Source organism: Corylus avellana, chromosome ca2 (assembly GCF_901000735.1).
Source record: "Corylus avellana chromosome ca2, CavTom2PMs-1.0".
Lineage (NCBI taxonomy): Eukaryota > Viridiplantae > Streptophyta > Magnoliopsida > Fagales > Betulaceae > Corylus > Corylus avellana.
This window is the reverse complement of record NC_081542.1, coordinates 30,207,756-30,231,949: the sequence shown is the minus strand read 5'-3', so window position 1 is coordinate 30,231,949 and position 24,194 is coordinate 30,207,756. Positions and strand designations below refer to the sequence as shown.

Here is a 24,194-nt window from a genome sequence, read left to right as displayed (position 1 = left end):
GACCTCGTGTCAACATCTTCTCAAGTAGCAACGCCCTTTGGTAGGCCTCCGAAACATTGGCAGAGTCAAAGAGATTCAATGAATCTTGGATTTGTTGTCGCAAACCTCCAATATACCGAGACACTAGTTGATCGTCCGATTCGTATAGATCTACTTGTGTCAATAGTTTGTAGAACTCTTCCGTGTACTCATCCACAGACTTCAAACCTTGACTCCAATTCTGTAGCCGTTGGTACATGGTTCGGGTGTAGTTGTGGGGCAAAAAGGCGGGCCGCATGTGCTTCAACAATTTCTCCCAACTATCGATCTTCCTCTTGCCTTGCCGCACCCTAGACTGTTTCAACTGCTACCCTGGAACTTGGATGCGACCAAAGAAACTCGCCGATCTTCAGGCACCCCCTTGAAGTCGAGAACCTCTCTAATTGCCGCCACCCAATCCAAAAATTCTTCGGGTTGAAGACCCCCTTGAAATTCTAGAACATCGAGTTTGAGTCCGCTCTCTCACCGATTAGCGTGAGCTTACACAGGGGGTCGACATCCCTACATTTGGCACTCCACAAAAGGGTTCTCGGATACATACCCATAGTCGTCTTCATCTTCCTCCTCCGATGCGTGCGGTGGCGGTCAATGACGACGCCCGTTGTGAACACGTGTGTTGGATAATTGGGTAGTGAGGGCTTCAATCTGATCCCTCATAGCCTCAATTGCTTCTCCACGTGCTGCCACTATGTCGCCTCTTGTTCTCCACGAACTGATTCCTCCCGGGCGTACACGTCGTGCAAACTTGCATGCGGTTGCCCTTTCCTCTTGTGACTGGAGCCATGGAACGCAACTAGCGCTCTAATACCAACTGATGCAACCTAATTTGGTGGGATGCAAAGAAAACAGTAACAAGAAGAAGGATAACTAATTCTAGATCTTAAGTTTATCAAAGATCTAAGAATTCTTCTCAAAACTATAAAGTCTATCTATGGTTTGAAAGAAAATGTGAAGAAAGCTCAGCTCTGAGACTTCTTATTGATGAAAACTGAAATAATATCAAAAGTTGTGTTTCTGGAAGCTATAAGCATGTATTTTTAGATCCTCAAAACTTTAAACCTAAAATAATAGGAATTAAAGTCGGTTTAAGCAAAACAAGGCTACACGTTCAAATGGGACAAACTGCCGTTCGAACGGGGAATGAACTGGAAAGTAAAAATGCGAAAAATAACATAGGCGTTCAAATGGGACTTCAAACAGAGCCCTCTGACCTCTCCAGATTATTCAGAATAGAGCTACACGTTCAAACTGGCCTCACTACCGTTCGAACGGTCTTCCGCTGTTGTGCAAGATTGTGATCGTATCACCATTCTTCGGGGTGTCTTCACACTTACATCCGCACGGGTCTTCCTCATGAACTCCCAAGCACCCTGATCTACATCAGTTTGGCAACGTGATCATACGAAAAGGCTATGTAAAGTAGAGTGAGATATTTTTCCTATAAAGTTGCCTAATTCTTTCCAAGAAATTTTTAACGACTCTATATGTATAGCTGATGATGAAGAGAGTAACCATGGGGATGACTTTGGAAACCCAATTGACCAACCTCTCAAAAGCCCTAAAGACTACTTGCAGGCCATTAGGACAAATACCCCTTCCTACGTGGCGATTCCCGCCAATGTAGAGAATTTTGACATTTAACTTGGGGTAATCCAATTGCTGCCTAAGTTTCATGGGCTTGATTCTGAAAGCCTTAGCCCTAAGAGCACTTATCATCTGTGGACATGCTTGTAAGGCAGAGCCACCCAAAATCTCTTGTCTCTTTCTTTATTTGCTTCCACTTTTGTTCTCTTATTTTATATCCTACATGAATTTTTACAAAAGATAAAGAAACAAATTCAATAGGAATCCAAGTGTTTTTGGGTTTTAATTGTGCGTTACTGCAGAAAATACAGGAATCATATTATATCACACAACAATGAAAGAATCATCAATCTTCAAAGAGATAAAATTGATAAATTCCAAAACAGATGGACTCAATCGTCCAATTAATAACAAGCAGACAAGCAGATGTTCCCATTACTATAAACAACCAATGACTTGTTTAAAAATTGGACTGCAGGTAAGTGACAACATTGTTGTCTACTTGGAAAGCCTTCACAAGAACATCACTAGCAATATCCGGCACAGACCCAAAAACTGCATTAGCTATTGTGACGACTCCAGGATTTTGGCTGGTTAGAGCTGCAATAGCTGAGGCATTTGTAGAGCCTGCATTTTTCTGGTAATGGATGAGACCAATGGGGAAGACAAAGACATCGCCCTTCTGTAGCACCTTCGTTATGTGATGGTTTTCGGGGCTCGACGTGACAAATCCGACTTCAAGGCTGCCGTCCAAGACCGTCAAGATTTCTGAGGCACGAGGGTGTGTGTGGGGAGGATTGATGCCCCACGGTGCGTAGTCTATACGCACCATGGAGATGCCAAGAGTGTTTAGCCCTGGCATTTGTGATACGGTCACCGGGGTCACCCTAGACCCCACTGCATTTGATGTGTTGCCCGCTAAGTGAAGCCCAGAAAAGAAGAAATCATTGGCTTCAGCCAGCTTGGGATCCTTGCAGGCCAGACCATTCACCAACACTGCCATGAAATGTAATCATATATGTGGGAAACTTGCAACAATAGTAACATGTAATTTCGGAAGGAGTCATCTTGTCAGAAAAAAAACAAGCAAACTGAACAAAAATTATGGTGAGAGGAAAAAACCAAAATTAATGTACCATAACAATATAAGAACCATATGACAGTGAAATTAATATTGAAACCGACATGTTCCATGGTAAACTAGCTGAAAGAATATCTTGATTTGCAACCTGGTGAAGATATATATGTATATAGCATTCAACGCTGTAAGATTTGGGGCCAATAAACTCAGGGACTTCAGAAAATTTAAGGGAAGGGAGCTAAAAGAAAAGGCAAAATTTTTTTTTTTTTTAATTTCTAAGGGATTTGAATAAAATGCCAAAAGCATAGGACCATATGTTTTTATTAATTTTTAACCACGGTGGTTGGAGAACCAAGATCTTGACGGTTCCTGAGACGGCCCGTCCATCAGAAAGCCCAACTGACCCTAAGCAGGGTGCAAGCCATCAAGGGCCCGACAGCCTAACAGGCTGTCGCCCCATAGGCACCGCTAGCCATCAAAATTCGAGTACACCCTCATCAAAGAGATGCCACCAATTAGACGGCTCTCCTTCTTCCAACTTGGTTAATTAACTGAACGTTCACACCATGTTACCCCTCCTAACAGATTGAGGGAGGAAAGCTCCACATCAAGTAACAAACTCTTGGCGGAAGTCCCTCAAACCCTAGGAGAGCATCGGCCTATAAAAAGCCTTGGTATGAAATCTAATCCTTAGCAAAACTTTTTCCAAAATACTCATCTTCATATATCAACATCGGAGAGCAGCCTCAAAGGCAATCTTGATCGGTCGCTCGCTGCAAGTCTTTGCACCAACAGTAATCACAAGAAGAGGAACTTAACGATAAATGAAAGGTTTACCCTTTTCCCTTCTCCCTTCTCCCATATTGAACAGAAACAGAAAAACAAAAAGCAAAAAAACAAAAAAGGTAGTCGTACCTCGGCTGTTTTGGTCTGCAACACAGAAATCCTGAAGAGAACTTTGATCAGTTGCTAAAGCAACAGATAAAGATAATGCTAGAAGCCCAAATAAGATAATCCGATCACTTTCCATTTGCAATCTACAACTATATATATATGAAGTTATGCAGTCAACAGAGGAAGACCAGGAAGAGTAACAATTATGCTTTCTTTATATATTTATATAGGAGAGGTTGATCGAGAAGCTCTGCATGCTGAGCCGTCCAAATTAGTAGTGAAATAGTCATCAAGCAAACAAGCATTCTATAATATTGTGGGAGCTCAATCTATGGCCGGCTTGGCTACGACCAATTTGTATTAATTTGAGGACCATAGTTAATTATAGTGCTACGCCACGCGCGCCACGAAAACCATAATTACGTGAAATTTGGTTTCAATCAATTAGAGGTGGAGGAGCTTCATTAATAAAACAAGTAGAAATCAAGTGTAACGTAAAGATTATGCTACTTTTTTTCAAAAATCAATAGAATATTATGTCTTCTTTTGTAAGATTCTACAATATGATTGTAATAAATTGCTATGGCTAGCTGCATTACCAATACCGTGAAGGCTGTTGCCTTTTTGTAAGCAGATTTGTTTACAAGATGTTATCATTCTGTTTTACATGATATCTACAATAGAGATTAACTTTAATAGTGAAAATAATTATAGATGTACACTACTCCTTATATGATGATCCAGATTCCTAGACTCTGTTTCAGTCGTTGATAGGAATAAGAAATGATAGAATTCATTCTTTTTCAACCATCTCCATAGAGAATGGATGAACTCACTACTGAATTTGTGTCAAGTCCACAAATCTAATGGTTGATTTATTGAATTTGTAAAATAAGATGGCTGAAAGATTATTTAGAGATGGTTGTATAACATGATGTCCTAGTAAATTAAAGTGCGAAAGAATATGGGGGTTTTCAGAAAGGAAAACGATGGATTTTAAGGCTCCTCAATGCACTCACTAAGTATAGGCCGAAATTGAACCGAGCGTAAAAATGAGTGTTGCTGCATGTTGAAGCTCGATCGACTGAGCTAGGGACCTCGGTCAACAGAGGGTCATAGTAAACACACGTGAGTGGCTGCTGATGTGGCGATGACATGGTGACAATTGGTGCCCCAGTTTGACTAGACGTGTGATAGCGCAGATGGGGTTGTCAGGACACATATTTGGCTAAGATCGGGCCAACTCAAAAATTAAACTCGGTCGACCAAGCCCAATGATGTGTATTTAATCCATATATTTTCTACTTGCAGCTTGTATTTTATAAGCCAGTGCGTTACACTATCTACCACATGATGTGTATTTGCCTTTGCTTGAACATTGTCTTTTAACATATTCTATTCAGGTGCCTAATTGTAATTGTTCGTATAGAAATTCATAATAAAGTAAAGAGATGGAAGTAGAAAAACGAAGACATGGAAATTATGTGATTCTTCAATAGGCCTACATTCACAGGTGAAAGTCTTATTATTGGGAGAAAAGTAACATATGAACATAAAAGAGAATTATATAAACACCTACATCTGGCCATTATTGCTTAAGTTCTTGAATTGAAGAGCCAAGATTGCACGGTTATGAACTTGTGGAATGTTAGAACGTTCACAATATGTCTAAAAAGAGAATCACAAAAACATATGACATAAAAGAGAATCACAAAAACACATGAACATAAACCCTAAACATATGAACATAAAAGAAAATCACAAGAGCATATGACATAGAAGAGAATCACAAAAACACTTACCTCTTACCATTATTGCTTAAGTTCTTGAATTGAGGAACCAAGATTGCACGTTTATGAAATTTTCACAATATATCTAAATGGGGAGTTATAGATAGAGTTTTTCACTTATCTTTTTCTCACAATAGAGTTGTTAGTAATGGAGAATTGCATACTTATTTATAGATAGGCCAAGAGCCTTATCCATAATCTAACATTGCTTCCTTCCATCAAGAGAAACAACTTTTAATGAAACACAGAAAGAACCTTTATCTGTCTTTTAATTACCCAAAACTTATACTTTAATAAAAAATCTTTTAATGCATAATGTATAATATATGTGACGTGTGCCACTTTAAATCTCCTTGTAGGCGATGTTCTAATATTCTTTCACTTGGCTCTTGACACATCTTTAAAAGCATTTGGGTAACTAAAATTGAATGACCTTAATTAAAAACTACTAAACTTTAGTTTTACTTAGAGAGAGTTACAGCACATAAATCATGGTGGTTATGTTCTTATATCAACATTTCTTCCTTATGTTACAATTGGTGAATCTCTCTTAACAAGATCTTTATATGTTGGGATTATAATGCAAAGTAACTGCGGAAAACATCCTTAGAAAAGCAACATGAAAGCATTGCATCGGATTGTGTAAAACAAAATGGGAAAACTTCACTTAGCCCCCCTAGACTTTTATCGATTGTGCAATCTCTTCCGAAGTTTAAAAACTCTCAATTTAGTTTATCAAACTTTAAAAAATTTGCAATCTCACCCCTCCCGTTAGAATTTGGGGTTCGATGAGATTGTCGAAGGGTGAAATAACTTTATGAATTACAAATTACCCTTAAATTACAAATAATTTTAAAAAAATAATAAAATAAAAAAACCTAGGAAAAATGTAGGGATATTTTGGGAATTTACCCCCTCCATTAGGATGAGGAGTGAGATTACAAATTTTGTAAAGTTTAATACACTAAATTGAAAATTTTTGAACTTTGAGAGGTTATTATAAAAACAATGAAAGTTCAGAAAAGTTTAAGTGAAGTTTCTTGAAACAAAAATTTCTAAGACAAGGATATCACAAAGCCGGCTATCACCAAGGCAAAGGCAAAATTTGAATTCTCTTCATGGAACTCAAAGAACACATGTGGGTAAGGTTTTTGAGACCTTTAAACTTTCTCCTCAATTCTGATTAAAGATATTCGAATAAAAAAGTAGCATGTAGCACTACTCCTAAAATATATTCCCTAAATTCAAAATAATTGGTTTATTCATTGTGAGCCTCTGTTTCTTTTTGTTTTTTCCTACAAATAAAACCTATATATCTCATTTTCTTTCTTCTTTTTTATTTCATATGGTAAAGACTAAAGAGTAATGATATTTCCACACCAAATTTTTAATTTCTTCTACATCATCCTTTTTCACAAGATGTCTCTCACTATTGACTTCAAGATGTAATAAAAGAAATCAAAGCTGGTGTGGAAATAGGATCGCCTATGATTGGCCGAAATTCCGAAAAGAAAAAATTAGAAAATAAAAGATTGGCTAGCCTGGCATTAAAGGCAAGCTTGCAAAAGGATCAAGATACTATACAATTTTTAGGATATTTTCTCATTTCTTTCAATTTCAGCCATTGTTTTTAAATTAAACTATGAGAAATGCTACTTTTCCAATCTCTCATTCATGTGATCCTACACATTCAATAATTAAATCTTAACTATTTAATTTAATTTGAAAATCTTAACTAAATGCAATTGCCAGCAGCCTTCTCTAATCCATAAAAAAAATAAAAAATAAAAAATGAAATGATAATATAGACACCATCAATATATAAGAATCATGTCACAAGACTATCTACTGGGTACAGAGATCCATGACTCGAATTACAAACTAAAGCATTGTCACCAAAACCCACCTCTTATACATAGACCCACAATCCATACACATCACCAACTTTGTCTATCTGACTTCGACTGCTCGACAACAGAACATAATCACTCCCAGGAAGTAAGCCAACAACATAACAGTTTTCGGGCAAACTGAAAATTACAAAGATCAACCGACAACCTCCTCTTCTTCCTCCTCCTCCTCCTCGTACTCTTCCTCGTCAGCAGTTGCATCCTGGTATTGCTGATACTCGGCCACCAGATCGTTCATGTTACTCTCGGCTTCGGTGAACTCCATCTCGTCCATCCCTTCCCCGGTGTACCAATGCAAGAAAGCCTTGCGCCTGAACATTGCTGTAAACTGCTCGCTAACCCTCCTGAACATCTCCTGGATCGAGGTGGAGTTCCCGATGAAAGTCGATGCCATCTTCAAACCCTTGGGTGGGATGTCACACACACTAGACTTAACATTGTTGGGTATCCACTCAACAAAGTAGGATGAGTTTTTGTTCTGGACATTGATCATCTGTTCATCAACTTCCTTCGTACTCATCTTACCACGGAACATGGCAGAAGCGGTTAGGTAACGGCCGTGTCGGGGGTCCGCAGCACACATCATGTTTTTGGCATCCCACATTTGTTGGGTCAATTCAGGCACAGTCAGGGCACGGTACTGCTGTGATCCTCTTGATGTTAAGGGTGCAAACCCAACCATAAAGAAGTGGAGACGAGGGAATGGGATGAGATTGACTGCAAGCTTCCGAAGGTCGGAGTTCAACTGTCCAGGGAACCGAAGACAGCATGTGACGCCACTCATGGTAGCAGAGATGAGGTGATTGAGATCACCAACTGTTATGAGACAACAGAACACAACAAAAAGTATAAAGGTCAATGATCAGCTATGCTCTCCCACATGTATTACAATGACATATTTCCAGTTATTGAAAAGACAAATGTAGACAGAAGATATCTTCATCACCATCACTTGTTAACAGAAAGAATCAGTGTGTACAACAGATAGGTGAGCAGGTGGGTGGGTGGGTGGATAGGTAGGAAGGTAGGTAGATAGGCAGGTGGAAGGAAAGAGATTAATGACCAACTGATTATAAAAGATTAACTAGAAATGAAAAGAAACTTATAAGCAACTTACTTCAAATTTAAGCATAACCACCACCAATTAGTGAGACTCATTCGAACTTATCTAGATAATAATAATAATAATCAATCCTCATAAATGGAATAATATATTGGAAGGGAGAACACATTGTCATATTATTTTCCATCTCATACTTTCTTAGAACAGGTGTAAAGGTCGTAGTAATATTCTAGAAATTAGTACTATCACGATAGTGATAATGACTAATTTTTAATTTCAATGTACATCTACTATAAGTGTCAAAATTTAGAGATATGAACTTTGAACTTACAGGTAGGGGTGGCAAGCTTCAGTGTACGGAAGCAGATGTCGTACAGGGCCTCGTTGTCCAGGACCATGCACTCGTCAGCATTCTCAACAAGCTGATGCACAGAAAGGGTGGCATTGTATGGTTCGACAACTGTGTCAGAAACCTTGGGCGAAGGAAAGACAGAAAATGTCAGCATCATGCGATCTGGATACTCCTCCCTGATCTTGGAAATAAGAAGGGTTCCCATTCCAGAGCCCGTTCCTCCACCCAAAGAATGACAGACTTGAAATCCTGCTCAAAAACATATGGAGTTAGAATACTGCAATGCTATAGCATTAATAAACTCTGGGGGAGAGAGAGAGACAGTGAGAAAGTTCTCATATGATATAGACTGTAAAATGTTACAAAAGTATAACAGAGAACATCGCATAATTCATAAGAGGGAATAGAATTCAGTCATAACATCCGATAACAAGATTACCACACCATTTTTATTTCTAACAATATATTTTCCTTATGCAAACAGAGAAGACAATGGCAATCAAATTACACCACAATTTTGTTGAGCACTAACAACATAAAATTCACAGCATATAAGATGATAGCAAGCAATAAAAGCAAAACTTTGTTGAGCCCTAAAACACATACAATTCAAAAAAAAAAATGTGTTTTATACACATCATATTACAGAACAAAATCTGGGGTCACAAAACAGACCAGAGAAGTGCAAAACTATAAAGATTAAGAAAAGATAACTCCCAATATCAGTAAGAGTCTGAACTAAAGCAACTCCCGCCAGATACTTCAAAAAGTTCCTAAAGAGAAATTCCTGGACATCTCTCCTAATGATAATCATCCAGTACAAAGCCCCAAATCATAAAATTCAAATCTAGCATCAGATTTGACACAAACCAAAACAAAAAGTACGAACTCAAATAAGGATAAATGGAAATGGCAGCTACTATGAAAATATAATCCATTTCTCCTACATATTAGCGACCTTATTAATCATCAACTAAAACCAGCCACCTAGATACAGAAGAGAACTATTTTAAAATTATTTCCTCAATTGTCATGCTTTAACCAGAGTGCTTATGTTTCCATCTCAACAAAAACTTATTGGAGAAAAAAGCCCAGGTCTATAGACCACACAGTTTTACGCTGCACGGATAGACCGCTCACTTATTACCAATATTGACTGTCCTTCAACCTAAGGTGAAAATCTGCAGGGCAGAAAGAACTAAGATCCCAGTACATAACAAATAAACTCAGGTAGTGAGAAAGCTAGAGTTGAAAAATCCATAAACAGAAAGAGCAAACATGAACGACGAAACAGAAAGATTTAGCAATAAAAGAAAAGGACACCCAATTGAGGCCATAAATCCGTGATCAAACACCACAATTCAACCAACTAAGATAACCAAAATGAAATTCTCAGACTACCAATTTACTTCAGTAAACAAATGAGATAAAAAAACATAACCAGTTCGAACCAAGAATAATAAACTTTGCAAGCAGCAACAGAAAAGTGAAATTCGGAGGAATAATCAACCAAAGCTTTATCAAAACCAGAACCCATACGCATGTGATCAGAACCAACCATAAGTGCTAGAAAGCTACACAAAGTGTTTGGACCAAATCTCAATACTCAAGAATCAATCCCGATCCTAAGCGACAGATCTACACTTTCCGACCAAAAAACAAAAAAAAAAAAAAACCTCAAATATATACAATGATGATGAGAGAGAGAAACAATTTCTTAGCAATCAAAAATTAGAATAAATAAAAGGCGATAAATCACAAAGAAATGAACCATAATATCCATATTCCTACAACGCCAACGCTCAGTCAAAGCTATCCTCAACCTAAAGAACCAAGTCAACGACCAAAAACCAATTCCAAATAATGCACAAACAGATCCGTAGGAAACACACGCACAACGCCTAAAACCCAAACACCAACACACTCAAAAAGAAACGAAAAAGAACTCCAAATCAAAAAGAAGCTTTCGGAGAACACATTACCCTGCAGGCAATCGCAATTCTCGGCCTCCTTCCTGACAACATCGAGCACTGAGTCGATGAGCTCAGCGCCCTCGGTGTAGTGTCCCTTGGCCCAGTTGTTCCCTGCACCGGACTGCCCGAAGACGAAGTTATCAGGCCTGAAGATCTGCCCGAAAGGCCCGGATCGGACCGAGTCCATGGTCCCCGGCTCCAGATCCATGAGCACCGCGCGAGGGACGTACCGCCCGCCGCTGGCCTCGTTGTAATAGACGTTGATGCGCTCGAGCTGGAGCTCCGAGTCGCCGCTGTACTTTCCCGTGTGGTCGATGCCATGCTCGTCGCAGATCACCTCCCAGAACTTGGCACCGATCTGGTTGCCGCACTGCCCGCCCTGGATGTGCAGGATTTCTCTCATCGTTATCCGGTTGTTTCTCTTTCGGTTTCTCGGGAAAGTGAGGGAAAGTTGGGAGGGATGTGAGTGGGGGGAACACACAGAGAAATGGGTTTGGCTGTGTCGGAAATAGATGGAGGGTAAAGAAGGGTAGTGTGAGGAGGGCTAAATAGGTGGGGTTGGGTGTGTAAATATGTGACCTGGCGTGGGGTATATTTGGAAATGTGGATAACCACTGAACCAATGGTTTTTGCGGGTGTTTTAATTTTAAATTTGGTCCAATGAGCTGTAAAGACTGTTCTGGAAACACCCATCTCACCTCTTTTTATTTTTTTATTTTCTTATTTTTGGGTTAAACCTGTCTCAAGAAATTAGGATAAATGCATCCAAAAATATCTAGTTACTAGTTAGTTATATTGAAGGGGTGTTTTAGTCCTTAAAAAACTAAAAAAAAGATAAAAATACCTTTTAAATATAATTAACTAGATATTCTAGAATCCAATTCGATCCAAAAGATCTATTTGTGAGAAGATATTTTTGGAATGTTACTAACTATAGTTTTTTTGTCAAGCAAACATTTAATAAAAAATAAAAAATAAAAATAAAAAGTAATACTAAAGACCATCTTTTTATCCTATTTAAGTTGATGTGGTTTTTAAAATTACCACTGGATCAAAATTCAAGTATAATTCATCTAAAATTTAATAGTGATTTTAAAAATTACATCAACTTTAAGAGAATAAAAAGAAGTAAAAAAAATAATCTCATCATTACTAAAAAAAAATAAAAATAATGATATTTTGGGAGTTTTTTAACCATCTCTCCTATGATATTTTATTTTATTAACACCCCATTTTATAAATTGTTATGGTCAAATGGCATGGTACAGTCCACTTTCAAATGATTGTTCATTGAAATGCGAATATAGTGTTTTTATGGATAATGTATTTAATAACTTTAGGGGAAAGCAGTACTCCAACTCCTCTCAAATTATTAAGAAATTTGCAATGTTTTTTCAAGCTATCAATTAAAATAAGGACATAATTTTTTTCTAAACCGATTTAAAGGAAACTACTCTAATAAACTTCATTCAACTCATTCTACTAAATGTCAAGTGTCCTCTAATATATTTAAGTTCCTAAAAAATTAATGATTAAATTCTTAGGTTAGTAGAAAGTAATAAATGACGGTTAAGAATTTTAAGAAAAACATGTTCATCTCACATGTTAGAGGGCATTTGGCATTTAATAGAGTGAATTGGTATTATGTCCTTAAAATAATGTCTCTCAAACTACTAAAAAATTATAATGTCTTTCAAAACTTCCTTTTGAAAAACAAAAGGTTAAAATATCTCTCAAAAATTTCAAGAAAACAAAATTATTCTTATAAATTTAAAAGTAAATAAATAAATAAATCACGCATGACGGTGGCTAATCAATCAAACATTAATTAATTGCGTGATTTATTTATTTATTCATTCTTGAAAAATGCTCGGGTGTTATAGCTTTTATTACAATTTTCTTATAAATTTACGTAGCAACTCACATTTTAAAGAAAGTGCATCACATGGCAGTTCACATCTTAGTAGTTAACGTGGTACATGCCACATGGATTGTCACGTCAATTTTGTAAACGTGAAAAGTGTTATATAGATTGTCACATGATAGACAACATTGTAGTGATTGATGTGATAAATATCATGTAAACCGCCATGTCAGTATGTAAGAAACTTGCAATAAAAGTTACAGTGTCCCTAACGACGCTCGTCATTATTCCTGTCGCAATTTAAGTTTATATCTACCGTTTCATATTTTTGCAATTTCTAGTTATATCATCTAATTTGATAAAGAGAGATCAAGTGGGAGTTAGAATGTCTACGTTAAAGGGACCACAAGAAGTATAGAAAGAACAACAATACATATATATAGAAGAACTTTACTCAATCTTGATGCAACATGTGCCTTTCCTTTCCCCCTATACTCAATGTAATTTTCATGATCAATTCCCATCAACCTTCAACCTTCATATCTTAAAAATAAAAAATTAAAATTAAAATTAAAAAATAAATAAAAAAGAATAACAAAGATTCTACAACATTTAGGTTTGATGTTGCAAGTGTTTGCCATGATGCTAATGGCCAACCTCTTCATCATGCTTGAACCAAGGACTGTCCTCTCAGTAATCCTAACTCAAAAGGATAATTTGTTTTTTCTTTTAAGCAAATAGGGAAAGGAATAAAAGCATCCAAAAAGGAGTTGCCCTTGAAACTTTAGGACTATACCCTTAAATCATCACTTTTTAAAAATTAAAAAAAATTAAAAAAAAAAAATTAAGCTTATAGGAAGAGGTATATTTAATCATTTAATCAACACTTTAATACTTTTTTTTTCACGTGTAAGCTTAAACTTCCTTTTAATAAATGAGGTCCAACGTATAGAATATTTAATTAAAATTGGAGGTAAATGACGAAATCAAGATCTGAACTAAAGACCTTTGGTTCCAATACTATGTTAAATCACCATTTTTCTTAAAATATTAAGCTGATAGAAAGAGGTAAATTTAATTATCATTTCAATTAAATAGTCTACGTGTTAGGCCTCACCTAAAGGGAGTTTGAGCCCACACGTGAAGGAGAGTATTAAATTGTTGATTAAATAATTAAATTTACCTTTTCTTATCAGCTTAAGCTTTTGAAATAATTAGTAATTTAATATGGTATCAGAGCCAAAGATCTAGAGTGTGAACCTTAACTCTATCATTTACCTCTCATTTTAATTAAATATTTCACACGTGAGGGTGAGCATTAAAGTAATGATATATTAAGTATTAAATTTATTTGTTCATATTAACTTAAGTTTTTTTAAAAAGTGGTGATTTAACATATACAACAAATTCTCTCAGTGGATTGGGTAACTTCACCATAGAAGGGGATTTATCTTACTACAATCTTGTATTCCAAAATCCAGCCCTTGGTGAATCTTCTCATACACATAATGTGTCGTTTGGTTTAAGGTATTTAAATCTTATTTGGCAGTGCAATTGTGCAAGTCAAAAGTGTGTTTTAAAACAAAATCGCGAAAAGTACTGTTTTATTTGAGAATGCATTTTCAAAATATGACGATTTGAAAACAAAATTACTGTGTTTTTTTAAAAGCTGAATCGCAATTTTAAAGCCTAAATTGTTACTCTACTAAACGCTAAGTGCTTTTTTTTTAAAAAAAAAAAAAAGAAAATCACATTTTCATTTACTATATTTCGAAATCGCTATTTTTTCAAACCATACGTTTTGAAACCACCAAACCAAACAGACACATTATATTCCTATTAGCATCCACATTTTAAAAATTGCGAAGCTTGAGAATCTAGATTCTTGAGAATACAACTAAACTCAACTCTAAGAATGATTGGAAATCTAATAGGATTCTCAATAATATAAGATTCTCATATTGCCCTCATGCCTCTAAGCATCGACTCACTACAACTCCTCATACAAACTATCATTTTCTTTCGAGTTGCACCTCGAGTCATATTAGACTATTAAAGTTGACAAAATCCATCACACGAGTCTCACATGGCGTAGAGTCATATATACGCAATACTTATATTATAGGGTAAATTACACTTCTCCCCTCCCTCCCCATCCTATTACAACCCCATTTGCACTAACACCTTTAAACTTTGACTTACATTAACTCATCCCACACACGTGATATGTTTTTCACCCACATTTAACGGTCTACTTCGACCTGTGATATAACTCACAACAAAATATGGACAAGTTACAGTTTGCCAAAGTTTAGAGATATGAGTACAAATGAATCGGTAATTTGGAGAACAAAGTACAATTTACCCAAAAATTAAACCAGCAATGACATGGAAGAAAAACTTTACATCAACTTTCACCCATCTAAACCACTCTATGCATACTCAAAAGTTTCAAGTTGACTCTCTCTAATAGTTGGTCACCAAGACACCCACCCCCTTATAACTCTATTCTCACTTGAAAGAATCATTATTACACACATGGATACTAACATCATCATTTGATGCATCATATCCAAATAGAGAAGAAACACCATTAAAATTATTATTTTTTTTTTATGATTTGGTTGTGGTCCAACTATCACTGCAATCATAAGCAAGGAACAGTTTTTTTATATTTAAGAGAAATGACAAAATATTTAAGATGAAATGTGAGTAGAACGAAAAGACCAGCAAATATATGACATTGACCAGATATTTAAATGCTATATGGGCAACCAAGACTTAATTGAAATAATTTATTAACTCTCATCTCTTGCTGCAGCTTGCATCAAGAGTATGTTTAGCCTGTCTTGTTAATAAAAATGTATGAGAATTTTTGTCTTTTAGAATGTGAATTTCCACCTCTCCACAAAGGAATCTACATTGTTAGGAAGAAGGCAACTGGGAAAATCGAGATACCTATCGGCACTTAGGCATTGTTTGGTAAACACCACGCAACGGCCAAATACTGTTCATGAGTTTGTGAAAAAAAAAAAAAAAAAAATTGAGTAATGATTGGTATAAAAAAGTGAAAAACAAAAGTATATTGAAAAATGGAACTGTTTGTTATATAATGATTTTTTTATTTGAATAGTAGTAAAAAGTAAATTATATAATATAAAAATGGATAATGTTTTTAGAATAATGCTACAAGTCCTTCTTATATCCCTCTTGAGTCCCTCCAAGAATGATGTGGCTATTAAAATCATCATTGAGCTTGTGATTGATCATTATTGAATTTTGATCAAGTAGTGATTTTAATAGCCACATCATTCTTGAAGGGATTCAAGAGGGATACAAGAGAGACTTCTAGAATTACTCATATTTTTATGCTGAATTTTTTTTAAAAAAAATGAGGTGAATAGTATTTGGGGGTGAAAGGGTGTTTAACAAACCCCCCTTAGATTCTCTTCACTTTAATGAAACCAAACTAAATAATATTTTAAAATTTTGAGGAAAATAAATATAACCTTCAAACTATCCTCTTGTTGTTAATGCCTCCCTAAACTACCAAAAAATATCAATATCCTCCTAATAAATAAATAGAAAAAAAATTACCTTCATACAATTATTGAAAAAAATAAATAAATTTTTTTAAATATATATAAAACTAAAAATTAAAATAATAATAATAATAAAAAACTGAAAAAAATGAAAACCAAGGCTCCTTTTAATTTTTTTTTTTTTAGTTTTTTCCAAATTTACAAAGATATTTGTGTTTTATTGATATTTTTAATGTCATTTTTCTCTTTTTGCTTGTTTCAATAAGACATTAACAATTTTTAGTAGTTTAAAAGAAGATATTAACATAATCGACAGTGTGAAGGACATTAACAATAAGATAATAGTTTGAAACTTTGAGAAAAGTAAGTATACTTTTTCCCAAAATTTTCAAAAATTCTAAAAGTTACCCCAACCAACCAAGTGCCACGTTAACTTGATTTGCTTAATCCCTACATGGTTACAAGTCAAACTTGATAAGATGGCAAACTCTTTTAAGGAAGTGATATCCTTAATTCTCCTCAGCTTCCTTTTTCTTTAATCATAAAACATCCTCTTTTATAATTTCTATCTCCCCATTCTTATCTATAAAAAATTAAATAAATAAATAACAAACTAATGAAGTGAATTTAAGAAATAAATTTATGTGGATTCATAAAGTGTGTGAGTTTCCAATGGGGATATTAAGGGAACATGAAAAATATCTTTAATGAGTATTTTTGTCTTTTTACTTTTTTAGATGACAAGAATACTGATCTAATATAACTAGTATTTTTGTCTTTTTTCACCTTTTAGAGGACAAAAATACCGCTCCAATATAACTAACTAAATATTCTCCTGTTCTAATAAATTGGAGAGGATCCTATTTTGATATTAAGGGCGCAGGTGTCTCGTGGCAGTATTTTTGTCTTTTTATTTGTTTAGAGAACAAAAATACCGATCTAATATAACTAACTGAATATTCTCCGGTTCAAATAAATTGAAGAGGATCCTATTTTGATATTAAGGACGCACGTGTCCCATGGCAGTATCTCTCCCATATGCTGGGCCTAGCTTTGTGGCAGAGCGTTTTTGTTGCCATCTGGCGTCCAAATTCCTTCTTCATTTCATGTGTTATCCGATGCTCTCTTATCTTCTTATATGGCCCCCACAACACCTTTTTCTGGGCTGGACCAGCACAATTACAGACGCTAACATGCATGAGATTCTCTCCATTGAGCCCATATTGGGAAACCCACATGTTTCGATTAGCACACAAAAGCTTCCCAAACATTAACTACTGGTTTTTTCCCAACGATCATATTGGTAATTTTTAATACAACTTACGAATTCGACATAAAATTATAGGGTTATGGTTTAGCAAAAACGGATTGACCCACTTGCCTCCATATTTTTTTATATAATGAATACATGTTGAAACGAGTCAAATGTGTGAGACGGATCATGTTCGGGTTGAAATGGGTCAAAAGGGTCGTATTGAGTTAGGTCAAATGGGTTAAACATATGCATTTGAGTTTAAATGGGTCAAACAAGGGTTGACCAATTTATTAAATGAGTCAAGCGAGTCATGTTGCATCACTCGCAAATCGTGTTTGAATTTAAGGATCTTACTTATTTATCTAAACAGGTCATGTTTGGGTTGACGTGTCAAGCAGGTCGATCCAAATCCGATCCGCCAACCTGCTTTGCTTTCACCAGCAGTCATTTTCTCTCTCAATATAATCAATTTACTCAATTATAAAGGACTAAGGTATTGTAATGTTTCATACATAAAAAGAATTTATTCCAAGAAGAAAGAGTCTAACATCCAGCACTTAGAAACTAGTCCTAAAAAAAAAAAAATTAAAAAAAAAAAGAAAGAAAGAAAGAAACTAGTCCTAAAGGATGAGATGGTTTGGAAAATAGATTAAGCTCCAAACTTGAGCACTTTGGCAATGGAGATTTGAGCAATGAAATGCTCTGCGTTGAATTTATGGGCAGAACTACACATTTAGAAATAGGATCCTCTCTGATTCATTAATATTTGAGGAGTATCTTTATCTCTAATAAAGTAAAATGATAAAAATATCCCTCAATTATAAGGACCTGAATATGAACCGGAGGAGAGGATCCAATTCTAGACATTTAAGAGTGGGGGTACAAATTTTTAAAAAAAATTTTGGGGTTAAAAATTTAATTTTGAGAGGACATATCATAAAAAATCATTAAATTTTAGAAGGACATTAGCCCCTCAAGCTAATACACAGTTTCGCCCCTCATTGAATTAATCTTCCTAGTAGAAGTTTTTGGAAGAGAATCAGTAATGAATTAAAAGGGCAAGCGGGGGAGCTGAGGACAACTGTATTCATTTTGTATGGGCATGATTATAATAACACCTACCTACTAGAAAACACACAAAAAGGGCTTAGATGGTGCGAACTGCAGACGTTTTCTCAAATGCGAGTAAGCCGTAGCTTGACTCAATTACATCAGAGCATCAGTGGGACTCAAGGCAGCTAATATTAATAGGATTGAAGATTCTCATTTTGAGAGTTCAACTCTCATCCTAATACATGTTCAACCACTTTGAGGATTTCCTTAAGACCACTAAACCGCCACCACGGATGATAAAAATTGTATTGCTGAGAATTAATAAAATAAAGCCAACATTTTGTTACAGTGTAGCAAAAAAATGTGTTTTACATAATTAGAAAGAAAGTTGCTGGACGTGATTTTTGCCTCATGTTAACTAATGACCTATTTGAGATTGTGTTTGAGGGGCTTAAAAGTGTTTTTAATACTTAAAAAGTTCGTTTGAAGAAAATAATACTTATTTGGTAAAAAAATTAGAAGCGCTTTTAAGGATCCAAAAAGCCTAAAAATAGCCAAAAACACATTTTTGGCAAAAGCTTAAAAATGCAGCTTTTGCCCAAAAGTTTTTTTTTTTGACTTAAAAGCTTTATTTCTCAAATGCAATCTCAAACATGCTCTAAATATACACAATATAGAAGTTTTAGAACTTCTTAAGATGCTCTAAGAAGCCATTAAATACCCAAATTCTTGTAGTTTTATTGTGTATAAATGTGTCATATATATATATATATATCAGAGACAGATCAATGGGGGGACTGGGAGTGGCCCTGGTCCCCCCAAATTACAAGAAAAAAAAATAAAAAAACAAAATTAAAATATTTTTTGCCAATTAGTCCCTCCCCAAATTGAAAGCTGGATCCATATATATATATATATATATATATATATATGTATGTATGATTCTTTTTGGTCCATAGAGTTTTAATATTTTTGTTTTTATATGATGTTTACGATTTTAACTTTTTGTCCCTATTTTGAAGTCTATTTCATTTAGATGAGATTCTTGCTAATCTTAATTATAAGCGTGACTTACGCCATGCCACTAGCCACAAAGACTTGACGGAGAGGAAATAAAAATGATTAGGCCATCGTTATCAGAGTTGGACATGAAGTGAAGTGAAAATATGGGTAATGAAAAGGATCACAAACTTGTTCTGGCCTTATCCAAAAGTCACTTTTTCACTTGTATTTATCAGCCTTATTATAAAATTATTTGCTAGATGTGAACCCTTAATTCAGTGAAAATTATTATTATTATTATTATTATGGGAAAAACATAAAAAATTTCTCAAACTACAAGTTGTTCGCAATATAGTCTTCAATGTTCAAAAGGTACTAAAGTAGCCCCCAAACTACCAAAATGTATCAAAAATGTCACTTTTTTTTTTATATTCTTATAATACCCCTATTCTTTTAACATATAAAATAATAAATACAAAAAATACAAAAAAAAAAAAAAAAAAAATCAATGAGCGAATAAATAAAAAAAAAAATGTTTTTTTGGAATAAATAAATAATTTAGGCCAACTACAGTGACTATTCATGTCGTATTAAAGTAAAATCAAAGGTGCGGTTCTTAAGATATTCAAAAAAAAAAAAAAAAAAAAATTAGTTCCTGAAGTCAAGTTAAAAAATTGTTTTTATTCGCCCATTGATTTTACTTTAATACGACATGAAGCAATTTGTAATTTAGACCAATTACAGTGACTAATTATTTATTTATTCAAAAAAACTTTTTTTTTTTTTAGTATTTTTCACTAATTTTTTGTTTTTTGTTTTTTACAATTATTTTATTATTTTATTTGTTAAAAGAATAGGGATATTATAGGAATATAAAAAAATAAGTGGTCTTTTTGATACATTTTGGTAGTTTGGGATGCTACTTTAGCAACTTTTGAACATTATGGGCTATATTGCAAACAGCTGAAAATTTTGGGGGTTTTTTTTTATATTTTTCCCTATTATTATTATTATTATTTGGGACGAAAAAGCTTCATTAAAACCAACAAACAGAAAATAAACACCAAAGGAACTGATATAATAGAGTCATTATGTCCCACATGGGTTAAGTCTAATTGTGTATATAAGTTCTTGGGCATCCTTCATTTACAAGTTGGTTTTCAAATGTGAGTTATACCCTTAATGTTGTGCATGCACTTGTGAGATTTCTGTCCCACATTGAAAAAGTATAAAAAAAAAATAAATAGGTGTATTGATGATGTTAAATTACCGGCTAGAAATAAATTAATTTAATCATTTACTCAATATTTTAACATCCATTTATTGATTAAACTTAATTATTTAATCAATAATTTAATATTTCCTCTCACATGTGAGCTCAAACTGCAATTTAATAGGTGAGGCCAAACACGTAGAATATTTAATTGAAATGAGGAGTGAATTGACTAAGACATGGTCTGAACTCAAGATATCTGCTTTGATACCATGTTAAATACTTAAATCATCATTTATTCAAAAAGCTTAAACTGATAGAAAAAGATGAATTTAACCATTTACCGAATAGTCTAACACATAGGTGAAGTCACATACTTTGGTATGAAAGGGAACAAAAAATTGGCTATGGCACTTTTGTTCCTTAAGATCTTCTCCTCGAGGACTATTGTTTTGCCACAAGTGTGGACTCTCATCACACTGACCCATCTTTAAATAGGCGTCTAACCCAAAATAGGAGCCCTAATTCAACTAGGAAACTTGGTCCAATGCTTTGGAATCCTAATACCATTATGTTTATGATTCTAATCCCTTTAGAATCCTAATCCTTCGAAGGTTAGGAGTTCAAACTCTCACTCGAAACAAACATTAAATTAAGGCCTAATGTAACGCTTCAAAAATTAATTAACAATAACAGTTAACTTTGTAGCACCCCTAATTTAATTACCTGATAATTAAATGGAAGTGCTACCCATAATAACAAATATCAAGATAAAATGAAGTGGAAATTGAACTGTTGGTACGAGCAAAAAAATATTACTTTAGTAACATCTCTTACTCAAATACAAAATTAATAGGTCTATGACCTATGTTCACAGATAAAGCCCTAAGGCTACATTTGCTCTTATTCACTTAATGATTTTACTTATAGGAATGTGGAGAGAATACAAAATGATATGATTTATAAAATCAAATTAGTATTGAATGTTTCTGATTTGATTTTATCAATTACAAGCAATGCAAATATCTTCACATAATATCAAACCTCACACAATATATTCTAGCCGAGCTCATATTTGCATGCTACACGATTTATTTATTAATTTTAAACCACAACAAATAGGTATGTTGATTGGTGAAGTCACATACTTTGGCATGCATGCAAGGGAACAAAAAATTGGCTAGGGCCCTTTTGATCTTCCTGGATGTTCTTCTTGATGACTATTGGTTGGCCACGAGGGTGGACTCTCATGACACACTGACCCATCTCTATGTAGGCATCTAACCCCTAAGAGGAGCCATAATTCGACTAGGAAACTTGGTCCAATGCTTTGGAATCCTAATACCATTATGTTTATGATTCTAATCACATTAAAATCCTAATCCTTCCAAGGTTAGGAGTTAAATTAAAATTAAACTCTCACTCGAAACAAAGACTAAATTAAGGCATAATGTAACGCTCACAAAATTAATTAACTCGGAGTGTTACTTGTAACGTTCCTTATCATGGGTATACCCATGATAAGAAATATTAGGATAAAATGCAGTGGAAAGTGATCGAACTGTTAGTATGAACTGAAAATTATTACGCTAGTAACATCTCTTACTCAAATACAAATTAAAGCCTTCAACGGAAATACATAACTATTTAAAACAACATATTATGCTCGCATGAGTACAACAATATACAAAAAATACACCCAACACTTCCTCTACGAGTCCTCACACTATGACTCAAGTCCTTGTAAAAGAACTCTAATCTACACTCGTGTTAACACATGCTGATTGTTTTATAGGTGAAAAAGTATTATGTAAGTCCATGACTTAGTAAGTAGATCATCAACAAAATGTGGCCCATGCAGTGAGAGTCCATAACCATCCTAGGCATGGCCTATCCGTACCCTTAACTCTCGTACGGTGTGGTTCGTACACCTTGTGGCACATGTGGTACCACACCAATGCCTTAGTAAATACGATGGCCGGCCACCATTAGTTGTTGGACTGCCTGTATATGATTGTGCCAATCACTTCCAACCATTGAATCCAAAGCAATTAATGCTAAAGTAAACTTGAACCACAAGGTCAAGTCCATATACTAATGTGTACGCATCCCAGATTCTTTACCCCTTTTTCCAATAGTGATACATCACACAACATCATATTTCTAGTTGATAACACAATTTATTTCATTAGTAATATATACAATGAATATCAATGCAATTGTAAATCAACATTTATATAGTGTTAAGGGCTCATGACATATTTTCAAGAGAAACACGTATGTCAAAAGTGCACAGTTTATAAATAAAATATTCATGTTTGATAACAAAATATTTTGGCATTTTCATTGGTGATTACTTACCTCAAAGGCTAAAACCAACCTCACGCTTTGAATGGTCAAAATTCTCGCTTATGTAAATCCATGCTTATCTACAAATCCTAAACACACTTTATACACTTAATCTGTGTTTTTTAGGCTGATGTGATTGATCACTAGCTTAAGGGTGACAGTCACTCACGAGAAATGATTGATGATTGCCGAGGGTTGATCGACCATGGGTTGTCTTGAACCCATTTTGGGCCATTTCCATGTCCTACCTCTTAACTAAAATTCACTCATATTAGAGGGTCCTAAGATCCTCATGGTAAACACTTTACAAACCTAAAATACATTTAGATATCAAAAGTTCTACTTTTAGCACGAAACCCTTAAAGGTGTCTCCTTTATTACCCAACAATTTTTAAAAACATCATCAACCTACAATGGGTTATTTGTGAGTGCATAAGGCACTGGCTCAGACCTAATCTTACACCAACAAGAAGCCACGAAATCATAAGCAATAGTTAAAGTCCCCACCTTTCCTTTAAAAGCAACCCAACCCAACCCAAACTAAATCCATGGAATCAAATAGCCAAACAAGGTATTAAACAAAAGTTAATAAAATAAACAGTAAACAAGAGTTTGGGTTTCAGATTAATTCCTTGAGTCCTTGATTTAATCTTTTGATTATTCTTATACTCTTATAATCAAATTCCATCGAGGATATTTATTTTAGTAACTCTTTACTAAATACCTTAGGCCCTAGACTCAGAATAATCCATTTGCATTAAATCTATATGAAGTGGTAGTTTCTTATCCTTCTAAGAAATTATGAATTTCATCTTGAAGAATATTGTTCTTACAATACTATATGTGATCAACCAATATATTGAGGTATTGACCATGCAATATCTCACTCTTAAATGCATTAAAGTAACATGCACTTTACATTTTAAGTTCACATTCTTTATGGATTGAAACCCAATGCGATATGTCGTCGTGAGTTAAAATTATTTACTCGACAGTAATTTATAGAATAACAACTCACGTGATCTAGTTTAGTTATTTCAAACACACCAATATATCAATCAGAAGTCTCTATTTCCATGATTAAAATATATCATCATGATTGATGTGTTATAGTCTTATTAGATGAACGTTAAATTTAATCACCGACTACGAATTAGGATTCATAAGTCACAAACAAATTAGGATTTAGATCTTCTGTGCGTTAATTTCATTAAAACACCTAAATCACAT

At 34.6% G+C, this 24,194-nt stretch overlaps 2 protein-coding genes across 2 annotated transcripts; both read right to left on the bottom strand.

Moving 5' to 3' along the window:
* Window positions 1–2,004: 2,004 nt before the first annotated feature.
* LOC132172443 (putative germin-like protein 2-1) lies at window positions 2,005–3,860 on the bottom strand. The gene is made up of 2 exons (XM_059583952.1): window positions 3,620–3,860; window positions 2,005–2,619 (listed from the first exon to the last, which is right to left on the bottom strand). The coding sequence occupies exons 1-2, from the start codon at window positions 3,732–3,734 to the stop codon at window positions 2,084–2,086; spliced, it is 651 nt and encodes a 216-aa protein (XP_059439935.1). The 5' UTR covers window positions 3,735–3,860; the 3' UTR covers window positions 2,005–2,083.
* Window positions 3,861–7,180: 3,320 nt separating this feature from the next.
* LOC132168652 (tubulin beta chain) lies at window positions 7,181–11,201 on the bottom strand. Its single transcript, XM_059579655.1, has 3 exons — window positions 10,696–11,201; window positions 8,693–8,962; window positions 7,181–8,114 (listed from the first exon to the last, which is right to left on the bottom strand). The coding sequence occupies exons 1-3, from the start codon at window positions 11,087–11,089 to the stop codon at window positions 7,435–7,437; spliced, it is 1,344 nt and encodes a 447-aa protein (XP_059435638.1). The 5' UTR covers window positions 11,090–11,201; the 3' UTR covers window positions 7,181–7,434.
* Between the last annotated feature and the right edge of the window lie 12,993 nt (window positions 11,202–24,194).